We start from the raw sequence: 27,131 nt of genomic DNA on the forward strand, positions 1-27,131 counted from the left end.
AAGTTAAAAATACATTAAAATTTCAACAACTTAAAGTTCAATTAAAATAAAAATAAAAAATAATATAATGGCCAAAATTCGCCTCTAACTTTCATGAGAACGAGACATTGTTTTATAAAAAAGCAAATACTAAAAAAATTTAAGCCAGTCGAAACTTTGTATTGTTTTGAAGTTTTAATCTCATGCCCAATCAACAAGGTCAATAAAAAATAACTGATCCAATTAAAAAATAAATTTTTGCAATTGGCTTTGGTTTTGATTAAATTTAATCAATTAAATTTGTATTGATTTTTTTTTTAATTCAATTGTTGTTATTGTTTCTGTGTAACAAGTCAAAAAAAATTTATTGATCCAATTAAAAGAATGTTTTTTTTTTTTTTTTTGAGAAATTTTTATTGATTTTTTTTTTCAATTAAATTAAAATTTTAATTAGAAAAATATTGATGATATTGCTTCTGTGTAAAAAGTTTGTTGACCCAACAAAAAAATTATATATTGATCGCTTTTTGTTTTGATTATATATTTTTTTTAAATTTTTTTCTGGTATCGAGTCAAATAAAAAATTGTAATCGTTTTGATTTCTTAAATCAATTAAATTTGTATAGATTTTTTTGTAATTCAATTAAAATTAAGCAATATTTTCTAATTGGTGATATTGTTTCGGTGTATCAAGTCAATATTGATCCAATTTCAAGCGGATCGGATGAATTTTGCTCCTCCAAGAGACTCCGCAAGCCAAATCTGGGCGTCGGTTTATATGGAGGCTATACTTAAAAGTGGTCCGATATGGCCCATTTGCAATACCATCCGACCTACATCAATAACAACTACTTGTGCCACGTTTCAAGTCGATAGCTTGTTTCGTTCGGAAGTTAGCGTGATTTCAACAGACAAACGGACGGACGGACATGCTTAGATCGACTCAGAATTTCACCACGACCCAGAATATATATACTTTATGGGGTCTTATATAAATATTTCGATGTGTTACAAACGGAATGACAAAGTTAATATACCCCCCATCCTATGGTGGAGGGAATAAAAAAATTACTTGATTTACAAAAAATTTTAATCCAAACAAAAGTCAAACATAAGAATCAGAGTATGAAGCCGCCGACGATTTTCTGCCAGTTGATGCCGCCGCCGAATATGTCGACTCATATTGACTGATATTTATACCAGAAAAAAGTATCACCAATATTTTTCCTAATTAACATTTTATTTGAATTAAAAAAAAATTAACGATTTAATTGATTTTAAAAATGTTTTCATCAAAACAAAAGTCTATCACAATTTTTTGACTCGATACAGAAAAAACAAGTATATAGGGCCGTAAGTTCGGCCAGGCCCAATCTTATGTACCGTCCACCATGGATTGCGTAGAAACTTCTGCGAAAGACTGTCACCCACAATCGAATTATGTACTTGCGTTGTGGTAATACTTACCGATGGCAAGGTATCTTAACACTACTTAACATCGTTTTCTAAATTGTGAGTTAGTCCATACGTGGTTTATATTAGACAAAAAAGTTATGTATAGGTAAATGTACAAATAATTACCAATCGATATGGATTTTTGCGCGGTACGTGGAGAGCCAGAATTGAAGTATGGGGGTCGCTTATATGGGGGCTACAATTATGAACTTGATATGCACCAATTTATGTGTGACTATATAACTATAGACCTATATGGACCTAGTTAGGCATGTTTGTTAACGGCCATATACTAGCACAATGTACCAAATTTCAACTGACTCGGATGAAATTTGCTCCTCCAAGAGGCTCCAAAACCAAATTTCGGGATCGGTTGTATGGGGGCTATATATAATTATGGACTGATATGAACCAATTCCTGCATGGTTGTTGGATACCATATAATAACACCACTTACCAAATTTCAACTGAATCAGATGAATTTTCGTCTTCCAAGAGGCTCTGGAGGTCAAATCTGGGGATCGGCTTATATGGGGGCTATATATAATTATGGACCGATGTGGACCAATTTTTGCATAGTTATTAGAAACCATATACTAACACCATGTACCAAATTTCAGCCGGATCGGATGAAATTTTCTTCTCTTAGAGGCTCCGCAAGCCAAATCAGGGGGTCCGTTTATATGGGGGCTATACGTAAAAGTGGACTGATATGGACCAATTTTTGCATGGTTGTTAGAGACGGTAGAGATGGTTGTTAGAGATACTAACACCATGTACCAAATTTCAGCCGGATCGGATGAAATTTGCTTCTCTTAGAGCAATCGCAAGCCAAATTTGGGGGTCCGTTTATATGGGGGCTATACGTAAAAGTGGGCCGATATGGCCCATTTTCAATACCATCCGACCTGCATCAATAACAACCAAGTTTCAAGTCGATAGCTTGTTTCGTTCGGAAGTTAGCGTGATTTCAACAGACGGACGGACATGCTCAGATCGACTCAGAATTTCACCACGACCCAGAATATATATACTTTATGTGGTCTTAGAGCAATATTTCGATGTGTTACAAACGGAATGACAAAGTTAATATACCCCCATCCTATGGTGGAGGGTATAAAAATAACTCCAATATATATTTTAACATATGACCAACACAGGCCAATTTTTTACGATTCAGTTGAAATTTTGCACAGTGTATAATATGCTACAATTTTGTATAAGGAGAACAATTAGTACTATAGTCAAGGGTGCCCCCATATAAACCGATCTCCCGATTTGGTTTGCAGAGCCCCTCAGAGAAGAAAATTTCATCCCATCCGGCTGAAATTTGGTACGTGGTGTTAGTATATGATATGTAACAACCATGCAAAAATTGGTCCACATCGGTCCATAATTATATATAGCCCCCATATAAACCGATCCCCAGATTTGACCTACGGAGCCCCTTGGAAGAGAAAAATTCACCCGATCCGGTTGAAATTTGGTACGTGGAGATAGTATGTGGTCTCTAACAACCATGCAGGAATTGGTCCATATCGGTCAATAATTCTATGTAGCCTCCAGTTAAACCGATCCCCAGATTTGACCTCCGGAGCTCTTGGAGGAGCAAAATTCACCCGATCCGGTTGAAATTTGGTACGTTGTGAAGTTTGGTACATTGCGCTAGTATATGGCCTCTAACAACCATGCCAAACTTAGTCCATATCGGTCTATGGTTATGTATAGCCGATCCCCAAAAATAATCTACCAAAATTGTATTTCTATAGAAAATTTTGTCAAAATTTTATTACAATACAAAATTTTTTCAAGATTTTATTTCTACAGAAAATTTTGTCAAAATTTTATTTCTATAGAAAATTTTGTCAAACTGATTTATAAACGTATTTAAGATACCTTGCAATCGGCAAATGTTACCGCAACACAAGTAATTCGATTGTGGATGACAGACTGTAGCTGAAGTTTCTACGCAATCCACGGTGGAGGGTACATAGGATTCGGCCTGGCCGAACTTTCGGCCGATATACTTGTTTTTTTTTTTTTTTTTTTAATTCAATTAAAATTTAAAAGTATTGGCGATATTTTTTATGGTATCGAATCAATTAAAAAAAATTGTGATCGACTTATGTTTTAATTTTTTATTTTAATAAATTAAATTGTTAATTTAAAACTTTTATAAATTGAATTCAAAATTTAATTGAAAAAATATTGAATTTTTTTTTTCAATTAAATAATTGTGGTAAATTTTTTTGTAAAAAATATTTGTTACATTTTTCCTGGCATCGAGTCTATTAAAAAAATTTTTAATTGTCTCGATGACTTTTGTTTTGATTAAAACATTTTTTAAATCAATTACATTGTTAATTGAAAACTTTTTAATTAAAATTTTAATTTAATTTAATTTAATCCAAAAACCACAAAACAAATTACTTTAGTTAAATTTTATTTTTTTTTACATTTTTTAAGTAACTTTTCTGTATGAAATTAACAGGTTGGCTGATAAGTCCCCGGTCTAACGAAGAAAAACACATTTTTTTGTCAAAATTCGTTTTTATTATTCAACATAGTTCCCTTCAAGAGCGATACAACGATTATAACGACCTTCCAATTTTTTGATACCATTTTGGTAGTACTCCTTCGGTTTTGCCTCAAAATAGGGCTCAGTTTCGGCGATCACCTCTTCATTGCAGCCAAATTTTTTCCCTGCGAGCATCCTTTTGAGGTCTGAGAACAAGAAAAAGTCGCTGGGGGCCAGATCTGGAGAATACGGTGGGTGGGGAAGCAATTCGAAGCCCAATTCATGAATTTTTGCCATCGTTCTCAATGACTTGTGGCACGGTGCGTTGTCTTGGTGGAAAAACACTTTTCTCTTCTTCATATGGGGCCGTTTTGCCGCGATTTCGACCTTCAAACGCTCCAATAACGCCATATAATAGTCACTGTTGATGGTTTTTCCTTCTCAAGATAATCGATAAAAATTATTCCATGCGCATCCCAAAAAAACAGAGGCCATTACTTTGCCAGCGGATTTTTGAGTCTTTCCACGCTTCGGAGACGGTTCACCGGTCGCTGTCCACTCAGCCGTCTGTCGATTGGACTCAAGAGTGTAGTGATGGAGCCATGTTTCATCCATTGTCACATATCGATGGAAAAACTCGGGTGTATTACGAGTTAACAGCTGCAAACACCGCTCAGAATCATCAACACGTTGTTGTTTTTGGTCAAATGTGAGCTCGCGCGGCACCCATTTTGCACAGAGCTTCCGCATATCCAAATAATGATGAATGATATGACCAACATGTTCCTTTGATATCTTTAAGTCCTCTGCTATCTCGATCAACTTCATTTTACGGTCATTCAAAATCTTTTTGTGGATTTTTTTAATGTTTTCATCGGTAACCACCTCCACTGCGTTCACCGTCCTCCGTGCTCATTTCACCAAGCTTGAATTTTGCATACCAATCAATTATTTTTGATTTCCCTGGGGCAGAGTCCGGAAACTCATTATCAAGCCAAGTTGTTGCTTCCACCGTATTTTTTCCCTTCAGAAAACAGTATTTTATCAAAACACGAAATTCTTTTTTTCCATTTTTTTCACAATAACAAAAGTTGATTCACAAAAAAAACTCAATCTCACAAACTAATTGACTTACAGACGTCAAATTTTGACACGAATCATTTGAAGGTTGATACTATATAACAATAATATGCATTTAATACTAGCGACTCCATCTATGTGTCAGACCGGGGACTTATCAGCCAACCTGTTACACATCCAGTATTAGGTTTATTCTTCACTATTTTGAAAATAATTCCATTTTCATTAAATTCTTATAAAGTCTATCCCAAATCAGTTATAGTGATGATGATCTCACACTTGAACTATTGGAATAAATAGTGGCTGGCCTTTTTGATTATTTGTCAACAGTCAGAATACAATTAATATTAGTGTCAATACCTTCTCATTGATTGACATATGATTCATTTAAGGAGAAGTTTTGTGAGTAACAAAAGACAGGAGATGTTTTCCTAATTGAATATAAAATACAATGAACATACGATTAGTTAATGTATGGAAGATAACTTTTTTACTTTTTTGTGTGAGTTGAAAAATTAAAAAAAAAACGGCGAGTTTTTTATATTGGTTGTAGGCTATTTATATACGTTTTGATATACATTGAAAAAATAATTTTAAATCGATCCAGAGGATCTTGTGAGACAAAATTTAATCTTTTAATTATTTATAACAATTTTCACTTCGACTTAGAATATTTCTAATTTATTCAAGTGTCCAAAATGTATATCATGTTAGGTTAAAGTGGCAGCCCGATTAAGTTTCAGGCTCACTTAGTCCATTGTGATAAATGTATATCATACTCCATTGAAAATAAATTTTCCTTTGACTGTATGTCCTTCCAGCATAGCTATGGAAAAAAATTTAAAAAATTATCTAAAAAGAGGAAATATGGATGTGACTTTTGCAATAAATTTAAATAATTTTAAAGAGGAAATATGAATGTGCTTATTGCAATGAATTAAAATTTTATAACTATTTGAATTAACTCAATCATGAATACGATCTAATCTTTTAATTCATTCTTCATTGAAATGTTTGTTTGCTAAATGTCACTAACCTGGTATTAGACATTAAATTTTAATTCACGAGTTTCATAAATTCTACTTTGAATATACTCTATTTTGTCATTGAATTTAATTATATAGAATTGTTTGCATATTCGTGCTACAAGTCTTAAAATAATAATAATCAATTATATACTTGTTTTAGCAGCAAACCAGTTGTTGAGTATTATAACATTTGCCGAGATATTAGAAAATTAATACTTGGAGTTAATCGAATACTCTAGACGCGCAAGGAGCATTTCGAATCAGTTTATATTAAATTACAAAAAGTGAGGAAATTATATATTAGTGGGATATTGCATGTCACACATTTTTCTATCTTATTAGGAAAGCAACACGCAACAGTTGATTTATGTATTCGGAATTGTAATGTAATTGTTATATTCTATTTGGTAGCCGAGGCATCGTGACTAATCCCAAGTCAGTTCAGTTATCCATCTGACCGGTTGTCTATCAATTTATTGATCCAAAGACAAATGTCTTATTCGAACAAACTCAAAATTGGTTTGACATTTTTTGCCCATAGGTTAGGTTGAAAAGAGGTTCCATGTGTCCCTGTCCCTACTCCTCTCTTATTTTAGAAACTTCGTATCCATTCAAAATTTACCCAATTCTTTCCCATTGTAATTCCAAGCTGGAAAGGTACTGAACAATAACATTCCTCATGTGGCGCGATCTAGATATCGTGAATACAGATAATTGAGATACACCCAGAGAAGGAAAGGAATATTATCACCTCAAACATGTTTCAAGAGCACAATGTTATTTTTGGATGGTGACCATGTAACATGTTTGTCGCAAAAATTTTGTTTTCTCACCTATTTTCGAGAAAATAACATGGTTGCAGCGAATATGTTACATGGTCACCATCCAAAAATAACATTTTGCTCTTGAAACATGCTTGAGGTGATCATATTCCTCCTCTGCGTGTAGGTAGAGGTCCAAGGCCATAGCCCAACATCATCTTCCTCTGGTCCGATTCAAGATGTATCCTCAATTTCATCCTTTTCCAATATTTGCACTTGTTTGCGTCATAGAAATTTCGCTGCCCTTACAATTTTTTCTGTTCCATATCGCCCCAGTGCTCATTCTATGCTACACATACAAAAATCTAAAATATGAACTTGTACATAAATTTATGATTTTTATACCCTCCACCATAGGATGGGGGTATATTAACTTTGTCATTCCGCTTGTAACACATCAAGATATTGCTCTCAGACCCCATAATATATACATATTCTGGGTCGTGGTGAAATTCTGAGTCGATCTAAGCATGTCCGTCCGTCCGTCCGTCCGTCCGTCTGTTGAAATCACGCTAACTTCCGAACGAAACAAGCTATCGACTTGAAACTTGGCACAAGTAGTTGCTATTGATGTAGGTCGGATGGTTTTGCAAATGTGCCATATCGGACCACTTTTACGTAAACCGATCTCCAGATTTGACTTCTGGAGCCTCATGGATGAGCAAAATTTATCCGTGTCTGTTGAAATTTGGTACATGGTGTTAGTATATGGTCTCTCACAACCATGCAAAAATTGGTCCACATCGGTCCATAATTATATATAGCCCCCATATAAACTGATCTCCAGATTTGACTTCTGGAGCCTCATGGATGAGCAAAATTTATCCGTTTCTGTTGAAATTTGGTACGTGGTGTTAGTATATGGTCTCTCACAACCATGCAAAAATTGGTCCACATCGGTCCATAATTATATATAGCCCCCATATAAACCGATCCCCAGATTTGAACTCCGGAGTCTCTTGGAAGAGCAAAATTTATCCGTTTCTGTTGAAATTTGGTACGTGGTGTTAGTATATGGTCTCTCACAACCATGCACAAATTGGTCCATAGCGGTCAATAATTATATATAGCCCCCATATAAACCGATCCAGATTTGAACTCCGGAGTCTCTTGGAAGAGCAAATTTCATCCGATCCGGTTGGAATTTGGTGCGTGGTGTTAGTATATGGTCTCGAACAACCATGCCAAAATTGGTCCATATCGGTCTATAGTTATATATAGCCGATCCCCAAATTTAATCTACCAAAACTTTATTTCTATAGAACATTTTTTATCAAAATTTTATTACAAAATTTTGTCAAGATTTTATTTTTATAGAAAATTTTGCCAAAATTTAATATCTATAGAAATTATTGTCAAAATTGTATTTCTATAGAAAATTTTGTCAAAATTTTATTTCTATAGGAAATTTTGTCAAAATTTTATTACTATACAAAAATTTGTCAAAATTTTATTTCTATAAAAAATTTTGTCAAAATTTTATTTTTATAGAAAATTTTGTCAAAATTGTATTTCTATAGAAAATTTTTTCAGCATTTTATTTTTATAGAAAATTTTGTCAAAATTTTATTTCTATAAAAAATTTTGTCAAAATTTTATTTCTATAGAAAAATTTTGTCAAAATGTTATTTCTATAGAAAATTTTGTCAAAACTTTATTCTATAGAAAATTTTGTCAAAATTTTATTTCTATAAAAATTTTTGTCAAAATTTTATTTCTATAGAAAATTTTGTCAAAATTTTATTTCCATAGAAAATTTTGTCAAAATTTTATTTCTATAGAAAATTTTGTCAAAATTCTATTAAGTCAAATATAAAATACAAAATTGCCCAATCCATAAATGAGCCCTATCTCCAAGCCGCTGGAGTAGAAATTGATTTTGATAATTCACAGATATTTATTTATTCTGTATATTTTCCTCCAAGGCATAACGTAAAATGTTCCCAATATGAAGACTTTTTTAAAAACCTTGGCAATAAATTTATTGTTGCTGGTGATTTTAATGCCAAGCATACATGGTGGGGTTCTCGCTTATGTACTCCTAAAGGAAAAGAACTCTTTCAGTGCATATCTAAAAATCATTATAATGTGCTCTCAACGGGTAGTCCCACATATTGGCCAACAGATATATATAAGATACCGGATCTGCTTGATTTTGTGGTCTATAGTGGTATATCGCCATCTCTCTTGCACATTGTGGAAAACTACGATCTCAGCTCTGATCATAGCCCAATTATAATAAATTTTAGAGGAAACATTGTCCATAAAACTCAAAATAGACCAATATTTACCAAACATACTAATATTGAATTGTTTCAGGAAATTATTAATGAAAAAATCAATTTAAATATAGAATTAAAAAATGGGAGGCAATTGGACGATGCAGTTGGATACTTTACAGATTTGATAAAAGAAGCGGCTGATATATCCACTCCAGAGACAAACAGTAGGCTATCTAACTATTTCATAACTTCTGAAATACGGAAATTATTAAGAAATAAAAGAAGGCTTCGTAGAGTTTGGCATAGAACAAGAAATCCAAGAGATAAAACGAACTTTAATCGTTCCTCAAACTTTCTAAAGAAACGGCTTAAAGAAATGAAAAATCAAAATATAAAGAACTTTCTAAGCAGCTTGAACGTAAATAGCAATAACAATGAACACAGGCTATGGAGTGCAACAAAATATCTCAAGAGGCCGAAGAAGCGAAATGTTCCTATAAAAAACAAGGATGGTGTTTGGTGTAGATCGAGCGAAAGCAAGGCGAATGCTTTTAAATTACATTTAGAAGAAACGTTTAAACCCTTTTCCTTCTGCAATAGTCTTCAAGCAAAAGAAGTCTCAGATTTTCTTGATTCAACCTGTCAGATGGACCTACCCATTAAACCCTTTAGCATTCGAGAAGTGAAAACGGAGATTAGAAAGCTCAAAAATAAATCACCTGGATATGACCTGATAGATGGACGAGTTGTTAAATCACTTCCAAAGAAAGGAGTGGTGCTACTCACAGTAATATTTAACTCAATTGTAAGATTAAGTTATTTCCCTGATAAGTGGAAATGTGCCAAGATTATTATGGTACCAAAACCTGGTAAACCCGAAAACATAATAACTTCGTATAGACCTATTAGCCTGCTGCCCATACTTTCGAAATTGTTTGAAAAACTCTTCCGTAAGCGATTATCTCCAGTTCTTGAATCATTCAATATATTGCCTGATAATCAATTTGGATTTCGACAGGGACATGGAACTCCCGAGCAGTGCCATAGAGTGGTTAATGTAATTAGAAATGCCCTAGAGAAAAAACTATACTGTTCATCAGTCTTCTTAGATGTTCAGCAAGCGTTTGATCGAGTGTGGCATCAAGGATTGCTGTACAAACTTAAGCATTTGTTACCCTCACCATTTTATCTGCTTTTAAAGTCATATTTACATGAGAGAACATTCTTTGTTAGCATCAATGATATTGATTCAGAAATTGGAAAAATTAAAGCTGGAGTTCCTCAAGGCAGTGTGCTTGGGCCTGTGCTTTATACAATTTTCACAGCTGACATGCCTGTAATGGATGAGGTAACATTAGCAACGTACGCAGATGACACAGCAATATTGGCGACTAATAAATGTCACAAAAAGGCTACTAAAAAAATCCAAAACCAATTAAATACAATGCAAGAATGGTACAAAAAGTGGAATATTAAGGTTAATGCCGAAAAATCTGGCCATGTTTCATTTAGTCTTCGAAAAAAGGAATGTCCTCCACCTGTATTCAATGGAACAGTAATAGAGTCAGCATACTCTGTAAAATATCTTGGACTTCACTTGGATAAAAGACTAACTTGGAATGAGCACATTCGAATGAAAAGGCAGCATCTAAACATTAAAACAAAAAGAATGCATTGGTTGTTAGGTCAGAGATCTACACTAAGTTTAAATAACAAAGTTCTGCTCTATAAAACAATTTTAAAACCAATATGGACCTACGGAATTCAATTATGGGGTACTGCCAGCAATTCCAACATAGAAATTCTTCAAAGATACCAATCAAAAACTTTGAGGCTTATTACTGGCTCTCCCTGGTTTGTCAACAACAACAACATTCACAAAGATCTCAACATTCCTCTTGTTAAAGACGAAATTAAAAAGTTTAGTAGTAATTATCTGAATAGATTAAGTTATCACTCTAATGTATTAGCAATTAATTTGTTAGATGATACCGATGAAGTAAGAAGACTAAAAAGGCGACATGTTCTTGATCTCCCTTTTATTTAAGTAAAGCTTAACTATCAATGTCATGTAAATATTAGATATTTTAAAGAATATATTGTTAGGTTCAATGGAGCCTAAACAATTCAGTTTAAGATATGTAACAAAAAATTTGCTTAATGTTTTGTAGAAAAATAGATTGCAAATAAACAGAATTATTAAAAAAAAAAATTATTAAAAAAAAAAAAATTCTATTTCTATAGAAAATTTTGTCAAAATTGTATTTCTATAGAACATTTTGTCAAATTTTTATTTCCATAGAAAATTTTGCCAAAATTTTATTTCTATAGAAAATTTTGTCAACATTTTATTTCTATGGAAAATTTTGTCAAAATTTTATTTCTGTAGATTATTTGGCCAAAAGTTTATTTCTATAGATTATTTGGCCAAAAGTTTATTTCTATAGAAAATTTTGTCAAACTGAATTATATATGTATTTAATCGGCTTTTTTGTTTAATATATACCCCGTATGGACTAACTAACAATTGAGAAGACGGCGTTAAGAAGTTTTAAGATACCTGGCCATCGACAAGTGTTACCGCAACCCAAGTAATTCGATTGTGGATGACAGTCTTTAGTACAATTTTCTATGCAATCCATGGTGGAGGGTACATAAGATTCGGCCTGGCCGAACTTACGCCCGTATATACTTGTTTAATTTAAAAAAATACCGTTTTTCTGTCTTTTGACTTTGACAAAAAGTAGACTTTTCCCATAGAAAAAAAAAGAAATTCGATTTTATTAATTTATTTTTCGAGCTATATGGACAAAGAAGATTTAGGAATTTGATGAAATATGTCATTGAAAAGAAAACGTCATCTATACACGCCAGACTATTCATATTTACGACCGAAGGAATGGAATTTTCCATACACCAAAAAAAGTGAATCCGTCACGAAAGAAAATGTAGGTTTATTTCAGAAAATATAAAGAAATAATATTAAAATTAAGAGATATATTGTATCTTTGGCTTATATCAGCGTTGCCACAATGAATTTTTATTTTGGACCAACATTTTTCTAATATTGGCCCAAAATTCGTACCAGCGGACCATTTTTCCTAATTAAATTAATATCCTTTAAAAGTTAAATTTTTTCCAAAATTTTACTTCGATAGAAATTTTTTTCAAATTTTGTCAAAATTGTATTTCTATTGAAAATATTGTCAAAATTTTATTTCTGTAGAAAATTTTGCGAAACCTTTATTTGTTTAGAAAATGTTGTCACAAGTTTACTTCTATGGAAAATGTCGTCAAAATTTTATTTCTGTAGAAAATTTTGACAAAATTTTATTTCTGTAGAAAATTATGTCAAAATTTTGTTTCTATAGAAAACTTTGTTAAAACTTTGTTTCTATAGAAAACTTTGTTAAAATTTTAGTTCATTAGAAAATGTTGTCAAAATTTTATTTCTATTAAAAATTTTGCCAAAATTTAATTTAATTTAAATAGCCAAACTTTTATTTCTATAGAAAAATAGGCAAAATTTTAATTGTTTATAAAATTTTGTGAAAATTTTACTTCTATGGAAAATTTTGTGAAAATTTTACTTCTATGGAAAATTTTATCACAATTTCTATAGAAAACTTTGTTAGCTTTTTAGTTCATTAGAAAATTCTGAAATATTACCGATTTGACGAAAATGGACCAAAATCAATCAAATTCCATGGACCAATTTTGGTCCACTCGGACCAAAATGGCAACCCTGGTTTATAGATAAAAAGCTGCAAATCTGGACTAAAATTTATTTTGAGGATTTTTAAATTTAATTGAATCAAAAAATTATTAATTATATTAAATTATATTAAAAATGTAGTTGTAAATTTTTCGACGATATTTTTCCAGGTGTAGGCAACATTTTCTCATTTCCTCGCCCATTATCTACCCATAAAGAATTTTAAATAGCCTCATAAAATTCTAATTCATCACACAGGAATCCTGTTCCTCACTATAGTGCCAATTATAAAAAATAAAACTCGCAGAACCACAACTTGTTAGAAAATTTGTGCGACATACAGTCTTTGAAGTATTTTTTTTTTTCTGATTGCCATAAAATCTATCATTATAAGTATCTTTAATGTTTATGCATTTTAATTGTTTTTTTTTTTTTTAATTTCTTTTTTTATACAAATATTATAGCTTCTCGCGATTTTAACAACAGTAAGAGTGCTGAGAGGAAAAGCTTAAACAGTAAGCTTTAGAGCTAAGCTACAGAAGAACTGGCTTAAATTAAACCCAAAATCTAGATTGAAAGTGGTTAGAAGAAAACGACAGACGGATGACGGACGGACTATAGCGGCTTGCAAGCAACAACAAATATAATTCTAACATATGTTGGAAAGTACATAAACTAACACCAAGAAGACATAACCATAAATTAACCTAATGAATCTAAGGCGGTTGAAATAAAACAAACAAAAAAAACAAACTTGAAATAATTGCAAAGGGGATCTATCTATCTAGAGGGCCAAGGGGTATCCTACAGCCAAGGGTGAAGAAAGTAAAAAACTCAAAAAAAAAATCATCACCTAAAAGACTAAAGATTTCACCCGCACCATCATGTCAGCCGCCGTGGAAGTACGAAATGGCTACAAATATTATGGAAGCAAATCAAAGCCCAAAATCATACTCAACTACTTGAATATGAACGTGGAACGTGGATCCATGTGAGTAGAATATTAAAAGCATTTGTAAATTTTCATTTCATTTGTAAATATGGTCAGACGATGGCAAAACAAAGTAAACAAGGGATTTGCTATTATTATCAATTATTCCTAAAACAAAATTCAGAAGCTAAGCGTAAAACGTGTTAAGAATTTCAAAGAAAATTTAAAATAAAATCAAAAATTCTCAAAAAGCCTTACAGCCAATGCATTTGCTTTTTTATTATATGTATAATTTTTATTTACTTATTTTTTTTTAATATTACAGATATGGTCTTTTGGGAGCTTCAGGTTGCGGAAAAACCACCCTTTTGTCTTGTATAGTGGGCCAAAGACAATTCAATAGTGGTGATGTACGTGTATTGGGTCTCAAACCTGGTGTACCTGGAAGTGGTGTACCAGGATCTAGAATAGGATATATGCCTCAGGTAAGATTAGATTTCTAAATAAGTGATAGCCTAAGCACGACTGCCACGGTTGGTGGAATTTTACCAAAAATGGTAAATTTTTTACAATTTTACTAGATTGGTAGAATTACTGATGATTTGGTAGATTTTGCCAAATATCCGTCTCCAACTAAAAGGAACAAAATTTTTTATATCTTTATTTTGCTAAATAAAATTTTGATAAAATAAAAATTTGATAAAATTCTCTATAGAATTAAAATTTTGACAAAATTTTCTATAGAAATAAAAATTTTGACAAAATTTTCTATAGAAATAAAAATTTTGACAAAATTTTCTATAGAAATGAAAAATTTTAACAAAATTTTCTATAGAAATAAAATTTTGACAAAATTTTCTATAGAAATAATATTTTGACAAAATTTTCTATAGAAATAATATTTTGACAAAATTGTCTATAGAAATAAAATTTTGACAAAATTTTCTATTGAAATAAAATTTCGACAAAATTTTCTATAGAAATAAAATTTTGACAAAATCTTCTATAGAAATAAAATTTTAGCAAAATTTTCGATAGAAATGACATTTTGACAAAATTTTCTATAGAAATAAAATGTTGACCAAATTTTCTATTGAAATAAAATTTTAGCAAAATTTTCGATAGAAATAAAATTTTGACAAAATTTTCTATAGAAATAAAATTTTAACAAAATTTTCTATAGAAATAAAATTTAGACAAAATTTTCTATAGAAATAATATTTTGACAAAATTTTCTATAGAAATAAAAGTTTGATAAAATTTTCGATAGAAATAAAATTTTCTATAAAAATAAAATTTTAACAAAATTTTCTATAGAAATTAAATTTTAACAAAATTTTCTATAGAAATAAAATTTTAACAAAATTTTCTATAGAAATAAAATTTTGACAAAATGTTCTGTATAGAATTAAATTTTGACAAAATTTTCTATAGAAATAAAAATTTTGACAAAATGTTCTATAGAAATAAAATTTTAACAAAATTTTCTATAGAAATAAAATTTTGACAAAATGTTCTATAGAAATAAAATTTTAACAAAATTTTCTATAGAAATAACATTTTGACAAAATTTTCTATAGAAATAAAATTTTGACAAAATTTTCTATAGAAATAAAATTTTGACAAAATTTTCTATAGAAATAAAATTTTGACAAAATTTTCTATAGCAATAAAATTTTGACAAAATTTTCTATAGAAATAAAATTTTGACAAAATCTTCTATAGAAATAAAATTTTAACAATATAGAATTTTGACAAAATTTTCTATAGAAATAAAATTTTGACAGAGCTTTCTATATTTGGAGAAAATTTTGACAAAATTTTGTATAGAAATAAAATTTTGACAACATTTTCTATAGAAACAAAATTTTGACAACATTTTATATAGAAATAAAATTTTGACAAAATTTTCTATAGAAATAAAATTTTGACAAAATCTTCTATAGAAATAAAATTTTGACAAAATTTTCTATAGAAATAAAATTTTAACAAAATTTTCTATAGAAATAAAATTTTGATAAAATTTTCTATAGAAATAAAATTTTAACAATATTTTCTATAGAAATAAAATGTTGACAAAATTATAAAATTTTGATGATTTGATATAGAAATAAAATTTTGACAAAATTTTCTATAGAAATAAAATTTTGACAAAATTTTCTATAGCAATAAAATTTTGACAAAATTTTCTATAGAAATAAAATTTTGACAAAATCTTCTATAGAAATAAAATTTTAACAATATAGAATTTTGACAAAATTTTCTATAGAAATAAAATTTTGACAGAGCTTTCTATATTTGGAGAAAATTTTGACAAAATTTTCTATAGAAATAAAATTTTGACAACATTTTCTATAGAAACAAAATTTTGACAACATTTTATATAGAAATAAAATTTTGACAAAATTTTCTATAGAAATAAAATTTTGACAAAATCTTCTATAGAAATAAAATTTTGACAAAATTTTCTATAGAAATAAAATTTTAACAAAATTTTCTATAGAAATAAAATTTTGATAAAATTTTCTATAGAAATAAAATTTTAACAATATTTTCTATAGAAATAAAATGTTGACAAAATTTTCTACAGAAATAAAATGTTGACAAAATTTTCTATAGAAATAAAATTTTAACAAAATTTTCTATAGAAATAAAATGTTAACAAAATTTTCTATAGAAATAAAATTTTGACAAAATTTTATTTCTATAGAAATAAAATTTTGACAACTTTTTCTATAGAAATAAAATTTTGACAGCATTTTCTATAGAAATAAAATTTTGACAACATTTTATATAGAAATAAAATTTTGACAAAATTTTCTATAGAAATAAAATTTTGACAAAATTTTCTATATTTAGAAAAAAAAATATTGACAATTTTTTTAAGAAATAAAATTTTGAAACAATTTTTTGGTAAAATTTTCTTTAAAATTTGGTAGATTATTTTTGACTCGATTGGCAACCGTGTCCCTAAGACATTTTGTTATACATTCTTTTACGCTTTGCAGGAGATCGCTTTGGTTGAAGAAATGACCGTCAAAGAAACCGTTTATTATTTTGGTCGCATATATGGCATGAAGGATGAAAAAATTCGTGAGAAATTCAAAATATTACGAGACCTATTGCAGTTACCTCCACCCACACAATTGGTAAAGAAATGTAGTGGTGGTCAACAGCGTCGTGTTTCGTTTGCCTGTGCCATGATACATGATCCAGAATTATTGATATTAGATGAACCAACAGTGGGTTTGGATCCCATGCTAAGAGAAAAGTAAGTTATTTTTTTTCAAACTATTCCAAAAAAATATAATTTTTCTAACCTGTGAAATAGTGTTTTGTGGAGATTTAAAAAAGTGGAACCGATTCAATTATAAAGAAATTTCAAGAAAGGCCTCAGTTTACTTACACCATTACTAATTTGAATATAGATCCTAAAAGTATTTTAGTAGAGAATTTACAGGAAGAGACTAACCCCGTGTACTGGTTTTCGAATTCGCATCGCAAAATTTTTTTTATTGTCGAAACCTCGTAAATATTACATATTTTACTTTAAAAATTTTCTTATTACGGTTCTTGGCCGTAAGGGAGTACATGCTCTTGAAGCATGTTTTAGGTGATCATATTTCTTCTCTGGGTGTGTATCCTTTATTTTTTATTGAAATATGTTATGCATAGTCGGTTAGGGTTGTTTAATACATAGACATAACCAAGGTGCGCCTTAAAGTATGCAATTATTTCAATATGAAGACGATAAAAACAGGTTTCCCCCGTCAGAGAAGTTTTAATTTTAAATCAAATGTAACCAATTAGAAACTTTTATTATTTTTCCCAAATATCGTAAAAAATTTTAGTACTATATGGAAACATATTATAATCTTAACCCTTAAATGCGCACTGTATCTTTTAAGATACAACCAGAAAAAAATTCTTACGTCTTAAAATTTTGACCGAATTCTACGAAATCAAGTTTGTTGAATTTAAAATATTATAACGTAGTTTAAAAAAATATATTTTTCCCGGAAAAACTATAGTACTTCTGTATGAACTGAAACCAAAAATTGAAAGAAAATTGAAATGACATTTTGCTTGATTTAAATGTACAAAAAAATACAAATTGGAGAATAATTCATTTTTACCAGAAATAAATGGAATGTTGGTAAATAATTTCTATTAGCTATGCTCTATTACAATTAAATTTTTTATTTGTACACAAAAACTTAATTTAATACGCACTGTATCTTTTAAGAACCACTATTTTTACAAAAAAAAATCGCAAAAAAAAAACAATATTCTGAAAAAATGTGCTATGCAGGTGTTCTTTTTTACCATTTTGCGTATGATATATTTTTTGGAGGAATCGCTATTCATGCGCATTTAAGGGTTAACCATACACACACAAAAACATTTCTGATTCAATCACGAAATTAATTGATCCAATTAATTTTTTAATTGAAATGTCTTCAATCACAGAAATGATAGTATCAATTAAAAAATTAATTGATCCAATTAAAAAATTAATTGATACTATTAATTTTTGTGCTTGATTTTTTTTTTTCAATTAAAAAAATTGTTGAATCATTTAAATTTGTAATTGTATATTTTTTAAAACTCAAAACTTTAATTGGAAAAAAATTTTTTCTGTATACGCAGAGTGTCATTTTTAATAAAACAAAAATTACATAATAAATTTTAAAAAGAGAGAAGAGTTTTGGTTTTTTGAGGAATACAATTTTAGGCAAGCAACGTTTTTCTTGATGCAAACATATTATTTTACAAGGCATTAATATAAATAATTGGATATAACATTTAGAAAAGTTATGAAAATTTAATTTTTTAAAATTATATTTCGAAGTTATGAAAATGTTTTTAAAATTATGAAAATATAAATTTTCATTTATTTTAAAAAATTAAAAAAAAAGTGAAGCTAATTCTCTACAAATTTATAATTTTTACCAACTCTTCACATGGACCTCGTTTCATTTTAAATGAAAACTTGTTTCCAGAGTACAACCAAATTAGCTATGCCGCTGATTTAGATGTTTATGACTAAATAAGGCTGTTTTCAAGCTTACCATAAATCCACTTAACGAGTTTCACACTATATCAAATTCAATATTTACCTAGAAATAAATTAAGAAAAATACATTAATTAGAATTATAATGACAATATTATGAATAGAAATTTACACTGCAATATTTTGTTGTATTTTCTATTATAGGATCTGGGATTTTTTGGTGGAAACAACAAGAAATAGTAAACTGGCTGTGATAATAACAACGCATTATATTGAAGAAGCTAAACAGGCCAATAAAGTAAGTGATACCAAAAAAATTTTTATAAGAAAATTAGAAATTCTCATTTCCGTTTTTTTTTTTCTTGTTTTAGATTGGCCTTATGCGTAAGGGTGTCCTATTGGCCGAGGATACTCCAGAAAATATTATGATACGTTTCGAAGTAAATTCCATTGAAGATGCTTTCCTTATTCTAAGCCAAAGACAGGGAGACAATGATGTCATCGAAGCTGGTTTGGCTCAATTACCATCGCAACAACAACATGCCTCAAATGCTATATGCAATGGTGTAGATGTCATTGACGCCTCCACCATTACACAACCCAGCGAAAAATCCATGACCGAAAAACATAATTACGATATGGACCAAGAGGAAAATGATAATACCAAAAAATTCCTTTTCACCACCAAGGGACGCATCAAAGCACTAATGACGAAAAATTTCGTGCAACTTTTTAGGCAACCCTCGTAAGTTTTAGTATTCAAAAAAATTATATTAAAAAAATTATTAATCTGATAAATTATAAATATTTTTTTTCTGATTTTAGCGGTATTGTTTTCATGTTACTATTTCCCATTATACAATTATCCTGTTTCTATATGGCTGTTGGTAAAACACCTACAAATTTAAAACTTGGTATTGTAAATGATGAAGTTGCAAATTGGGAAACATGTTATGGTTCAAATTTCAAAACTGTTACAATCGAAAATGACACCTGTAACTTCAATATGCTATCATGTCGATATATCATGGGTTTGGATGATGCTGATCATTTGAATAAGGTGAGAAAGTTTTACGGTTTGAAAAGATCTTTGTTGCAATAATTCCCCCTTCCCTTTAAGATTTTCCATCCCAGTATAGAAGAGGCCCATCGTGAAGCGAAAAAGGCAAACACCTTAGGCTATATATATTTCCCACAAAACTTTTCGAAATCTATGCAAACCTTTTTGGAAGATGGTCGTTATGCTGATGATTATGCTTTGGCAAATGCTGAGGTATCAGTGCATTTGGATAATACAGGTAAGTTGGCAGTAAACTTTTAAACTTAGTATTATTTCCCTAATTTTGGTTTTGATGGATATACTACATGAATCATTTAAGAAAACCTTTAGAAATTTAACGAAATTGAAAATCAAGACCAAGTCTATTAATCGAAAACTTCAATTTCCGATATTGAGGGTGGAGAAAAATCGATTTGACTTTGTTAATCGATTTTGAGTATCTTAAAAATTTGATTTCGACAAATCGTCCATTTCGCCAAAAAGGCGAAAATGTGAATATGAAATGAATAAATAAGAGGTCTGCTCCTTTGGAGATTGATGAAAACACTAAATTTTTTTTAGAAATCATACAAATTATTTCTTAACCTATTATCACACTAACTTCTCCCTACGGGAAATGGATCAATCCCAGGACCGGTACAGGGTTAGTCTATGGTCCAAGCGTATGGAATGGACCAGTCACTTTAACATGGGTTTGTCATTGGCTGGGAAAATTTACACCTTAGGACACGACTTCGACTCATCCCAAAGGACACGTCCTGGAACAACTTAGTAGGACTACCCTATAGACAACTGCTCATGAAACAGTCTGGGACAAACCTTTAGGACCCTGTTTCCATCCGTATCGCACCAGAAAGGAATATGTTGAACTATAAATAGTTCTAATATCAAATGAGTATAAAAATCAATAAATTATATGACAATTAAAAATGTTGATAAACTGGAGCACTAGTACCAGTCCTGTAATGGGTCCATTGGTGGCAATTTACACTAATTTCCCATAGAGCTCTTATCCTCTTTTTAATGAGTAAATAGAAAACAGTCCTAGATTGCCGTGATCAAGTGCTTTTGATCCAATTAAAAACTTAATTGATACTATTAATCTCTGTGATTGATTTTTGTTTTAATTAAACTATATGTTAAATCAATTAAAATTTTAATTGGATATATTTTGGTGAAAATTTTTTCTGTGTATACAAAGTTGTGAAAAATCCACTTCAAATTTTTGGGATCGGCCCATTAGAAATCCTGCACACGAGAATTTTTATTTTGTAATATTGATTTTTTGTTCTGGCCAATATCTATTTATTGTATTTTGTCTGCTCAATTCACCTATAAGGGTTTCACAGATAGGGACGATCCAATATCGGTAATTTATATATATCCACCATTATCAGCTCAATGACAAGGGACCTGCTTTTTTATAGCCGACTCCGAACTATATACACAGAAAAAAATTTCACGAAAATTTTTCCAATTAAAATTTTAATTGAGTTTTAAAAAATATTAAATTAAAAATTTAATCGAATCAACAAATTTTTTAATTGAAACATAAATTAATAGTATCAATTAATTTTTAATTTGGATCAATAATTTTTTTTTTAAATTTTCAAAATTTTATTTTTGGAGAAAATTTTTTCAAAATTTTATTTCTATAGAAAATTTTGTCAAAATTTTATTTCTATAGAAAATTTTGTCAAAACTTTATTTCTATGCAAAACTTTGTCAAAATTTTATTTCTATAGAAAATTTTGTCAAAATTATATTTCTATAGAAAATGTTGTCCAAATTTTATTTCTATAGAAAATGTTGTCAAAATTTTATTTCTATAGAAAATTTTATCAAAATTTTATTTATATAGACAATTTTGTCAACATTTTATATCTATAGAATCTATAAAATTTTATTTCTTTAGAAAATTTTGTCAAAATTTTATTTCTATAGAAATTTTTTTCAAAATGTTATTGCTATTAAAAATTTTGTCAGAATTGTATTTCCAAAGAAAATTTTGTCAAAATTTTGTCAACCTTTTATTTTGACTTCAGCTTAAAACCATTGTGTTGACTAAACTATAAGACTAGCTTAAGCAACAGAGGAAAAGAATGTTTGTCAAATTTATTTGGGAAAAGTCCTATAGACTGCAAGATGATTGGATGGACGCATGTTTCGGAATTACCATATTCCTCATCAGCATCATCTACCTGCAGCAAAACTATCAACCAATTATCAGTATAAATTCAGGCAGTTCACTAAACCCAAAGTGAACCACACTTGGAAAAAATTTTATTTCTATAGAAAATTTTGTCAACATTTTATTTCTACAGACAATTTTGTCAAAATTCTACTTCTATAGAAAATTTTGTCACAATTTTATTTCTACCGAAAATTTTGTCAAAATTTTATGTCTATAGAAAATTTTGTCAAAATTTTATTTCTATAGACAATTTTTTTCAAAATTTTATTTCTATAGAAAATTTTCTCAAAATTGTATTTCTATAGAAAATTTTGTCAAAATTTTATTTCTATAGAAAATTTTGTCAAAATTTTATTTCTATAGACAATTTTGTCAAAATTTTATTTCTAAAGAAAGCTTTGTCAAAATTTTATTTCTATAGAAAATTTTGTCAAAATTTTATTTCTATAGAAAAATTTGGCAAATATTTTATTTCTATAGAAAATTTTGTCAAGATTTTATTTCTATAGAAAATTTTGTCAAAATTTTATTTCTATAGAAAATTTTGTCAAAATTTTATTTCTATAGACAATTTTGTCAAAATTTTATTTCTATAGACAATTTTGTCAAAATTTTATTTCTAAAGAAAAATTTGGCAAATATTTTATTTCTATAGAAAATTTTGTCAAAATTTTATTTCTATAGAAAATTTTGTTAAAATTCTATTTCTATAGAAAATTTTGTTAAAATTTTATTTCAATAGAAAATGTTGTCCAAATTTTATTTCTATAGAAAATTTACACAATTTTATTTCTATGTTTTGTCACAATTTTATTTCTATAGAAAATTTCGTCAAAATTTTATTTCTATAGAAAATTTTGTCAAAATTTTATTTCTATAGAAAATTTTGTCATAATTTTATTTCTATAGAAAATTTTGTCAAAAATGTATTACTATAGAAAGTTTTGCTAAAATTCTATTTCCATAGAAAATTTTGTCAACATTTTATTTCTATAGAAAATTTTGTCAACATTTTATTTTTATAGAAAATTTTATTACAATTTTATTTCTATAGAAAATTTTCTCAAAACTTTATTTCTATAGAAAATTTTGCCAACATTTTATTTCTATAGACATTTTTGTCAAAATTTAATTTCTATAAAAATTTTTGTCAAAACTTTATTTCTATAAAAAATTTTGTCAAAATTTTATTTCTATAGACAATTTTGTCAAAATTTTATTTCTAAAGAAAACTTTGTCAAAATTTTATTTCTATAGAAAATTTCTCAAAATTTTATTTCTATAGAAAATTTTGTCAAAATTTTATTTCTATAGAAAAATTTGTCAAAATTTTATTTCTATAGAAAAATTTGGCAAATATTTTATTTCTATAGAAAATTTTGTCAAAATTTTATTTCTATAGAAAATGTTGTCAAAATGTTATTTTTATAGAAAATTTTCTAAAAATTTTATTTCTATAGAAAATTTTGTCAAAATTGTATTTGTATAGAAAATTTTGTCAAAATTGTATTTTTATAGAAAATTTTGTCAAAATTCTATTTCTATATAAAATTTTGTGAAAATTTTATTTCTATAGGAAATTTTGTGAAAATTTTATTTCTATAGAAAATTTTGTCAACATTTTATTTCTATAGAAAATTTTCTCAAAATTGTATTTCTATAGAAAATTTTGTCAAAATTGTATTTTTATAGAAAATTTTGTTAAAATTCTATTTCTATAGAAAATTTTGTGAAAATTTTATTTCCATAGAAAATATTACCAAAATTTTATTTCTATAGAAAATTTTCCAAAAATTTTTTTTCTATAGAGAATTTTATCAAAATTTCATTTCTATAGAAAATTTTGTTTAAATTCTATTTGTATAGAAAATTTTCTCAAAAGTTTATTTCTATAGAAAATTTTGTTAAAATTCTATTTCTATAGAAAATTTTGTTAAAATTCTATTTCTATAGAAAATTTTGTGAAAATTGTGTCAAAATTTTATTTCTATAGAAAATTTTCTCAAAATTTTATTTCTATAGACAATTTTGTCAAAATTTTATTTCTATAGACATTTTTGTCAAAATTTCATCTCTATAAAAATTTTTGTTAAAATTCTATTTCTATAGAAAATTTTGTAAAAAATTTTATTTCTATAGAAAATGTCGTCAAAATTTTATTTCTATAGAAAATTTTGTCAAAATTTTGTTTCTATAGAAAATTTTCTCAAAATTTTATTTCTATAGAAAATTTTCTCAAAATTTTATTTCTATAGAAAAATTTGTCAAAATTTTATTTTTATAGAAAATTTTGTTAAAATTCTATTTCTATAGAAAATTTTGTGAACATTTTATTTCTATAGAAAAATTTGTGAAAATTTTATTTCTATAGGAAATTTTGTCAAAATTTTATTTATTCAATGTCATTTACAGTCCATTTGATCTTGACATGTTTTTCTTCATTTTCTTAGTTTGTGCAAATCTATGAGACTGTTTCCTCATATTTAACTATGTTCGATATTCCATTTCAGATCGACAAATATCCTTCTATATTGAGAAAAAACTATACGATACCTATGCCACATTCGTAAAAGCTGTTGTCACCGATTGTAACTATCCCAGCAAACTAGCAACGATACCAGTTAATATGCAACCACCCATCTATGGTACAGACGATATGGAATTTCAACGATATGTAGCTCCTGGTGTGGTAATGACGTAAGTATTGCAACTTCTTAGAACACACAAAAAAAATATATATTTTTTGTGTCTTCAATAACGACATTAATTGATCCAATTAATTTTTAAATTGAAATGTATTCAATTACCGAAACGATAGTAACAATTAAAAAATTAATTGAAAGTCAAATTAAAAGATTAATTGATACCATTAATTTTTGTGATTGATTTTTGTTTCAATTAAAAAATTTTTCGATTCAATTAAATTTTTAATTGGAAAAATTTTCGTGAATTTTTTTTTCTATGAAATCTAATATGATTTATATATATATATCATTCATATAGCATGGTCTTCTTTTTGGCCACCCTTATGACGGCATCGGTATTCATTGAAGAACGTTTGGATGGTGTTTGGGATCGAACATTAGTGGCAGGTGTTTCGGCTGTTCAAATGTTATGGGCCCATTTGTGTTCCCAGTTTATTATCATGATAGTGCAAAGCGTTGAAGTCATCGTTTACATTGGTATTGTCTTTGACACGTACAATAAGGGCGATACAGCCACATTAATATTTTTACTGACATTGACCTCATTTTGTGGCATGTTATTTGGTAAGTGGAACAAAAGTGCGGTGTGTGTTGATTTAGGGGGAAGAGGCGGGAACGTAATGTAATGGCTGAAGTAATTGTTTAAACATCCACTTAAATCAGTGATAATCAATGACGAGGCGGCAATGACTTGAGGGGAATTTTGTTTTCTTCTCTTTTAGGTTTGCTGATATCCGTATATTGTCGATCTCATACAGAAGCAAATTTTGTTGCCACTGGAGCATTTTATCCCATGATCATATTGTGTGGTATGTTTTCAAACAAGCAGCGCAAACCATGATTTCTACTAATCATATTCATATTTCAGGTCTTCTGTGGCCTTTGGAGGGAATGCCTAAGGCCTTGCAGGATATTGTATTGTATTTCCCCTTCACCCTGCCTTCAATATCAGCACGTAATATCCTCGAAAAAGGTTGGGATATTACCAATGTCAAGGTATATGGAGGTTTCCTGGTAATGTCAGCTTGGATTATCATATTCTTCACCTTGTGTATGGTTGGTCTTAAGAGGAAAACGTAGATATGGTGTTTAACATTCACCTTAGGATAAATAGGCTAATTAAATTATAGTATTTTTTTATTTGTTTTATATTATTTCAAATTCTCGCATAGATTATCATTCATCACGGATTCATTAAAACAGAAAAAAACACAAAAAGAAACGTCAGTAATTTATACCACAATGATTAATTTATCCAATAAATTAAAAAACAACAAAATAATTATACCAGATATTCCAGTTCCCTATCATTAACTACAAATTACAGGTTTGTTAACGTCATTATCATGGTCCATCATTAAAATCCATATTCATGGCCAATATTTAACCCGTTCCATTAAATTATTTTTGTTTTTAGTTTTATTTTATCCTTATTTCTAATAAAATGGTAACCAGTTTTTTTTTATTTTTTATATATTTATATAAATTTTGTATATTGTGAAAGCATTATAAACAACAATGTGGAAATGAGATTTCAGCATTCAATAATTTTAATTTATAATTTAATTATTTTTACTTTAAAATGATTTTTTCTTTATGAAATGGTTTCAAAGTAGTGTTTAGTTCTAACGATTTGTGAGCATATGTAGATTTTTGTAATAGTATATAGTTTAATTGTATGTACATATATGTGAAAAAGCCAAAAAACGTTTAAATAAATATATTATATGAGCTATTGATATAATGATTTTGGTACTGTAATGAACAGTGTTACCGTTGTGCAGCTTTAGTCGCAGTTTGCAACCTTTCTGACATCATGCGACTTTTTTAAAATATGTAAAATGTGCGACTTTAGTGGCACGCATGCAAGGGAAGTGTTTAAATTTGAAATAATTTTTATAAATGGGAATTCATCGGCGTGCGCCTTACGCGAAGCAACATCATGCGACTTTTTATGCGACTTTATTAAAATATGCAAAATGTGCGACTTTAGTCGCACAAAAGGGAAGTGTTTAAATTTGAATCAATTTTTATAAATGGGAATTCATCGCCGTGCGCCTTACGCGAAGCAACATCATGCGACTTTTTATGCGACTTTTTTAAAATATGCAAAATGTGCGACTTTAGTCGCACAAAAGGAAAGTGTTTAAATTTGAAGCAATTTTTATAAATGGGAATTCATCGCCGTGCGTCTTACCCGAAGCAACCGTTGTGCAATGGCCCGCCTTGTATACAAAGGGTCATGGATACGACTAAATATTTTTATACTGTGGATGTTGAGTGTTTAAAAGCTTCTCTAAGTACTTCGCCGCAATGTGAGACACCGTTTAAATTCGGCTATAAAAAAAAGAGTTCACTTCTCTCAGCATTGCCACAACGAAATTTTATTTTGGACCAAGTTTTTTTCC

General features: G+C 28.7%; 2 protein-coding genes across 2 annotated transcripts in view; one reads left to right on the plus strand and one right to left on the minus strand.

Moving 5' to 3' along the window:
• The window catches only part of LOC142223563 (ABC transporter G family member 20), a 64,810-nt gene extending 38,865 nt beyond the window's left edge, over positions 1 to 25,945 (plus strand). Inside the window, exons 2-12 of the mRNA XM_075293442.1 lie at positions 13,283 to 13,809; positions 14,075 to 14,234; positions 16,758 to 17,020; positions 18,969 to 19,062; positions 19,136 to 19,509; positions 19,590 to 19,824; positions 19,885 to 20,062; positions 24,529 to 24,715; positions 25,022 to 25,287; positions 25,446 to 25,532; positions 25,592 to 25,945. Of these exons, the coding sequence (XP_075149557.1) occupies positions 13,703 to 13,809; positions 14,075 to 14,234; positions 16,758 to 17,020; positions 18,969 to 19,062; positions 19,136 to 19,509; positions 19,590 to 19,824; positions 19,885 to 20,062; positions 24,529 to 24,715; positions 25,022 to 25,287; positions 25,446 to 25,532; positions 25,592 to 25,803 (2,163 nt within the window). The 5' untranslated portion in view covers positions 13,283 to 13,702 and the 3' untranslated portion in view covers positions 25,804 to 25,945. The remainder of the gene's footprint in view (positions 1 to 13,282; positions 13,810 to 14,074; positions 14,235 to 16,757; positions 17,021 to 18,968; positions 19,063 to 19,135; positions 19,510 to 19,589; positions 19,825 to 19,884; positions 20,063 to 24,528; positions 24,716 to 25,021; positions 25,288 to 25,445; positions 25,533 to 25,591) is intronic.
• The window catches only part of LOC142223564 (neuroguidin), a 260,642-nt gene that overhangs the window by 160,204 nt on the left and 73,307 nt on the right, over positions 1 to 27,131 (minus strand). The gene's annotated exons all lie outside the window — the stretch shown is intronic.

The sequence above is a fragment of the Haematobia irritans genome, chromosome 2 (assembly GCF_050003625.1).
Source record: "Haematobia irritans isolate KBUSLIRL chromosome 2, ASM5000362v1, whole genome shotgun sequence".
Classification (NCBI taxonomy): Eukaryota; Metazoa; Arthropoda; class Insecta; order Diptera; family Muscidae; genus Haematobia; species Haematobia irritans.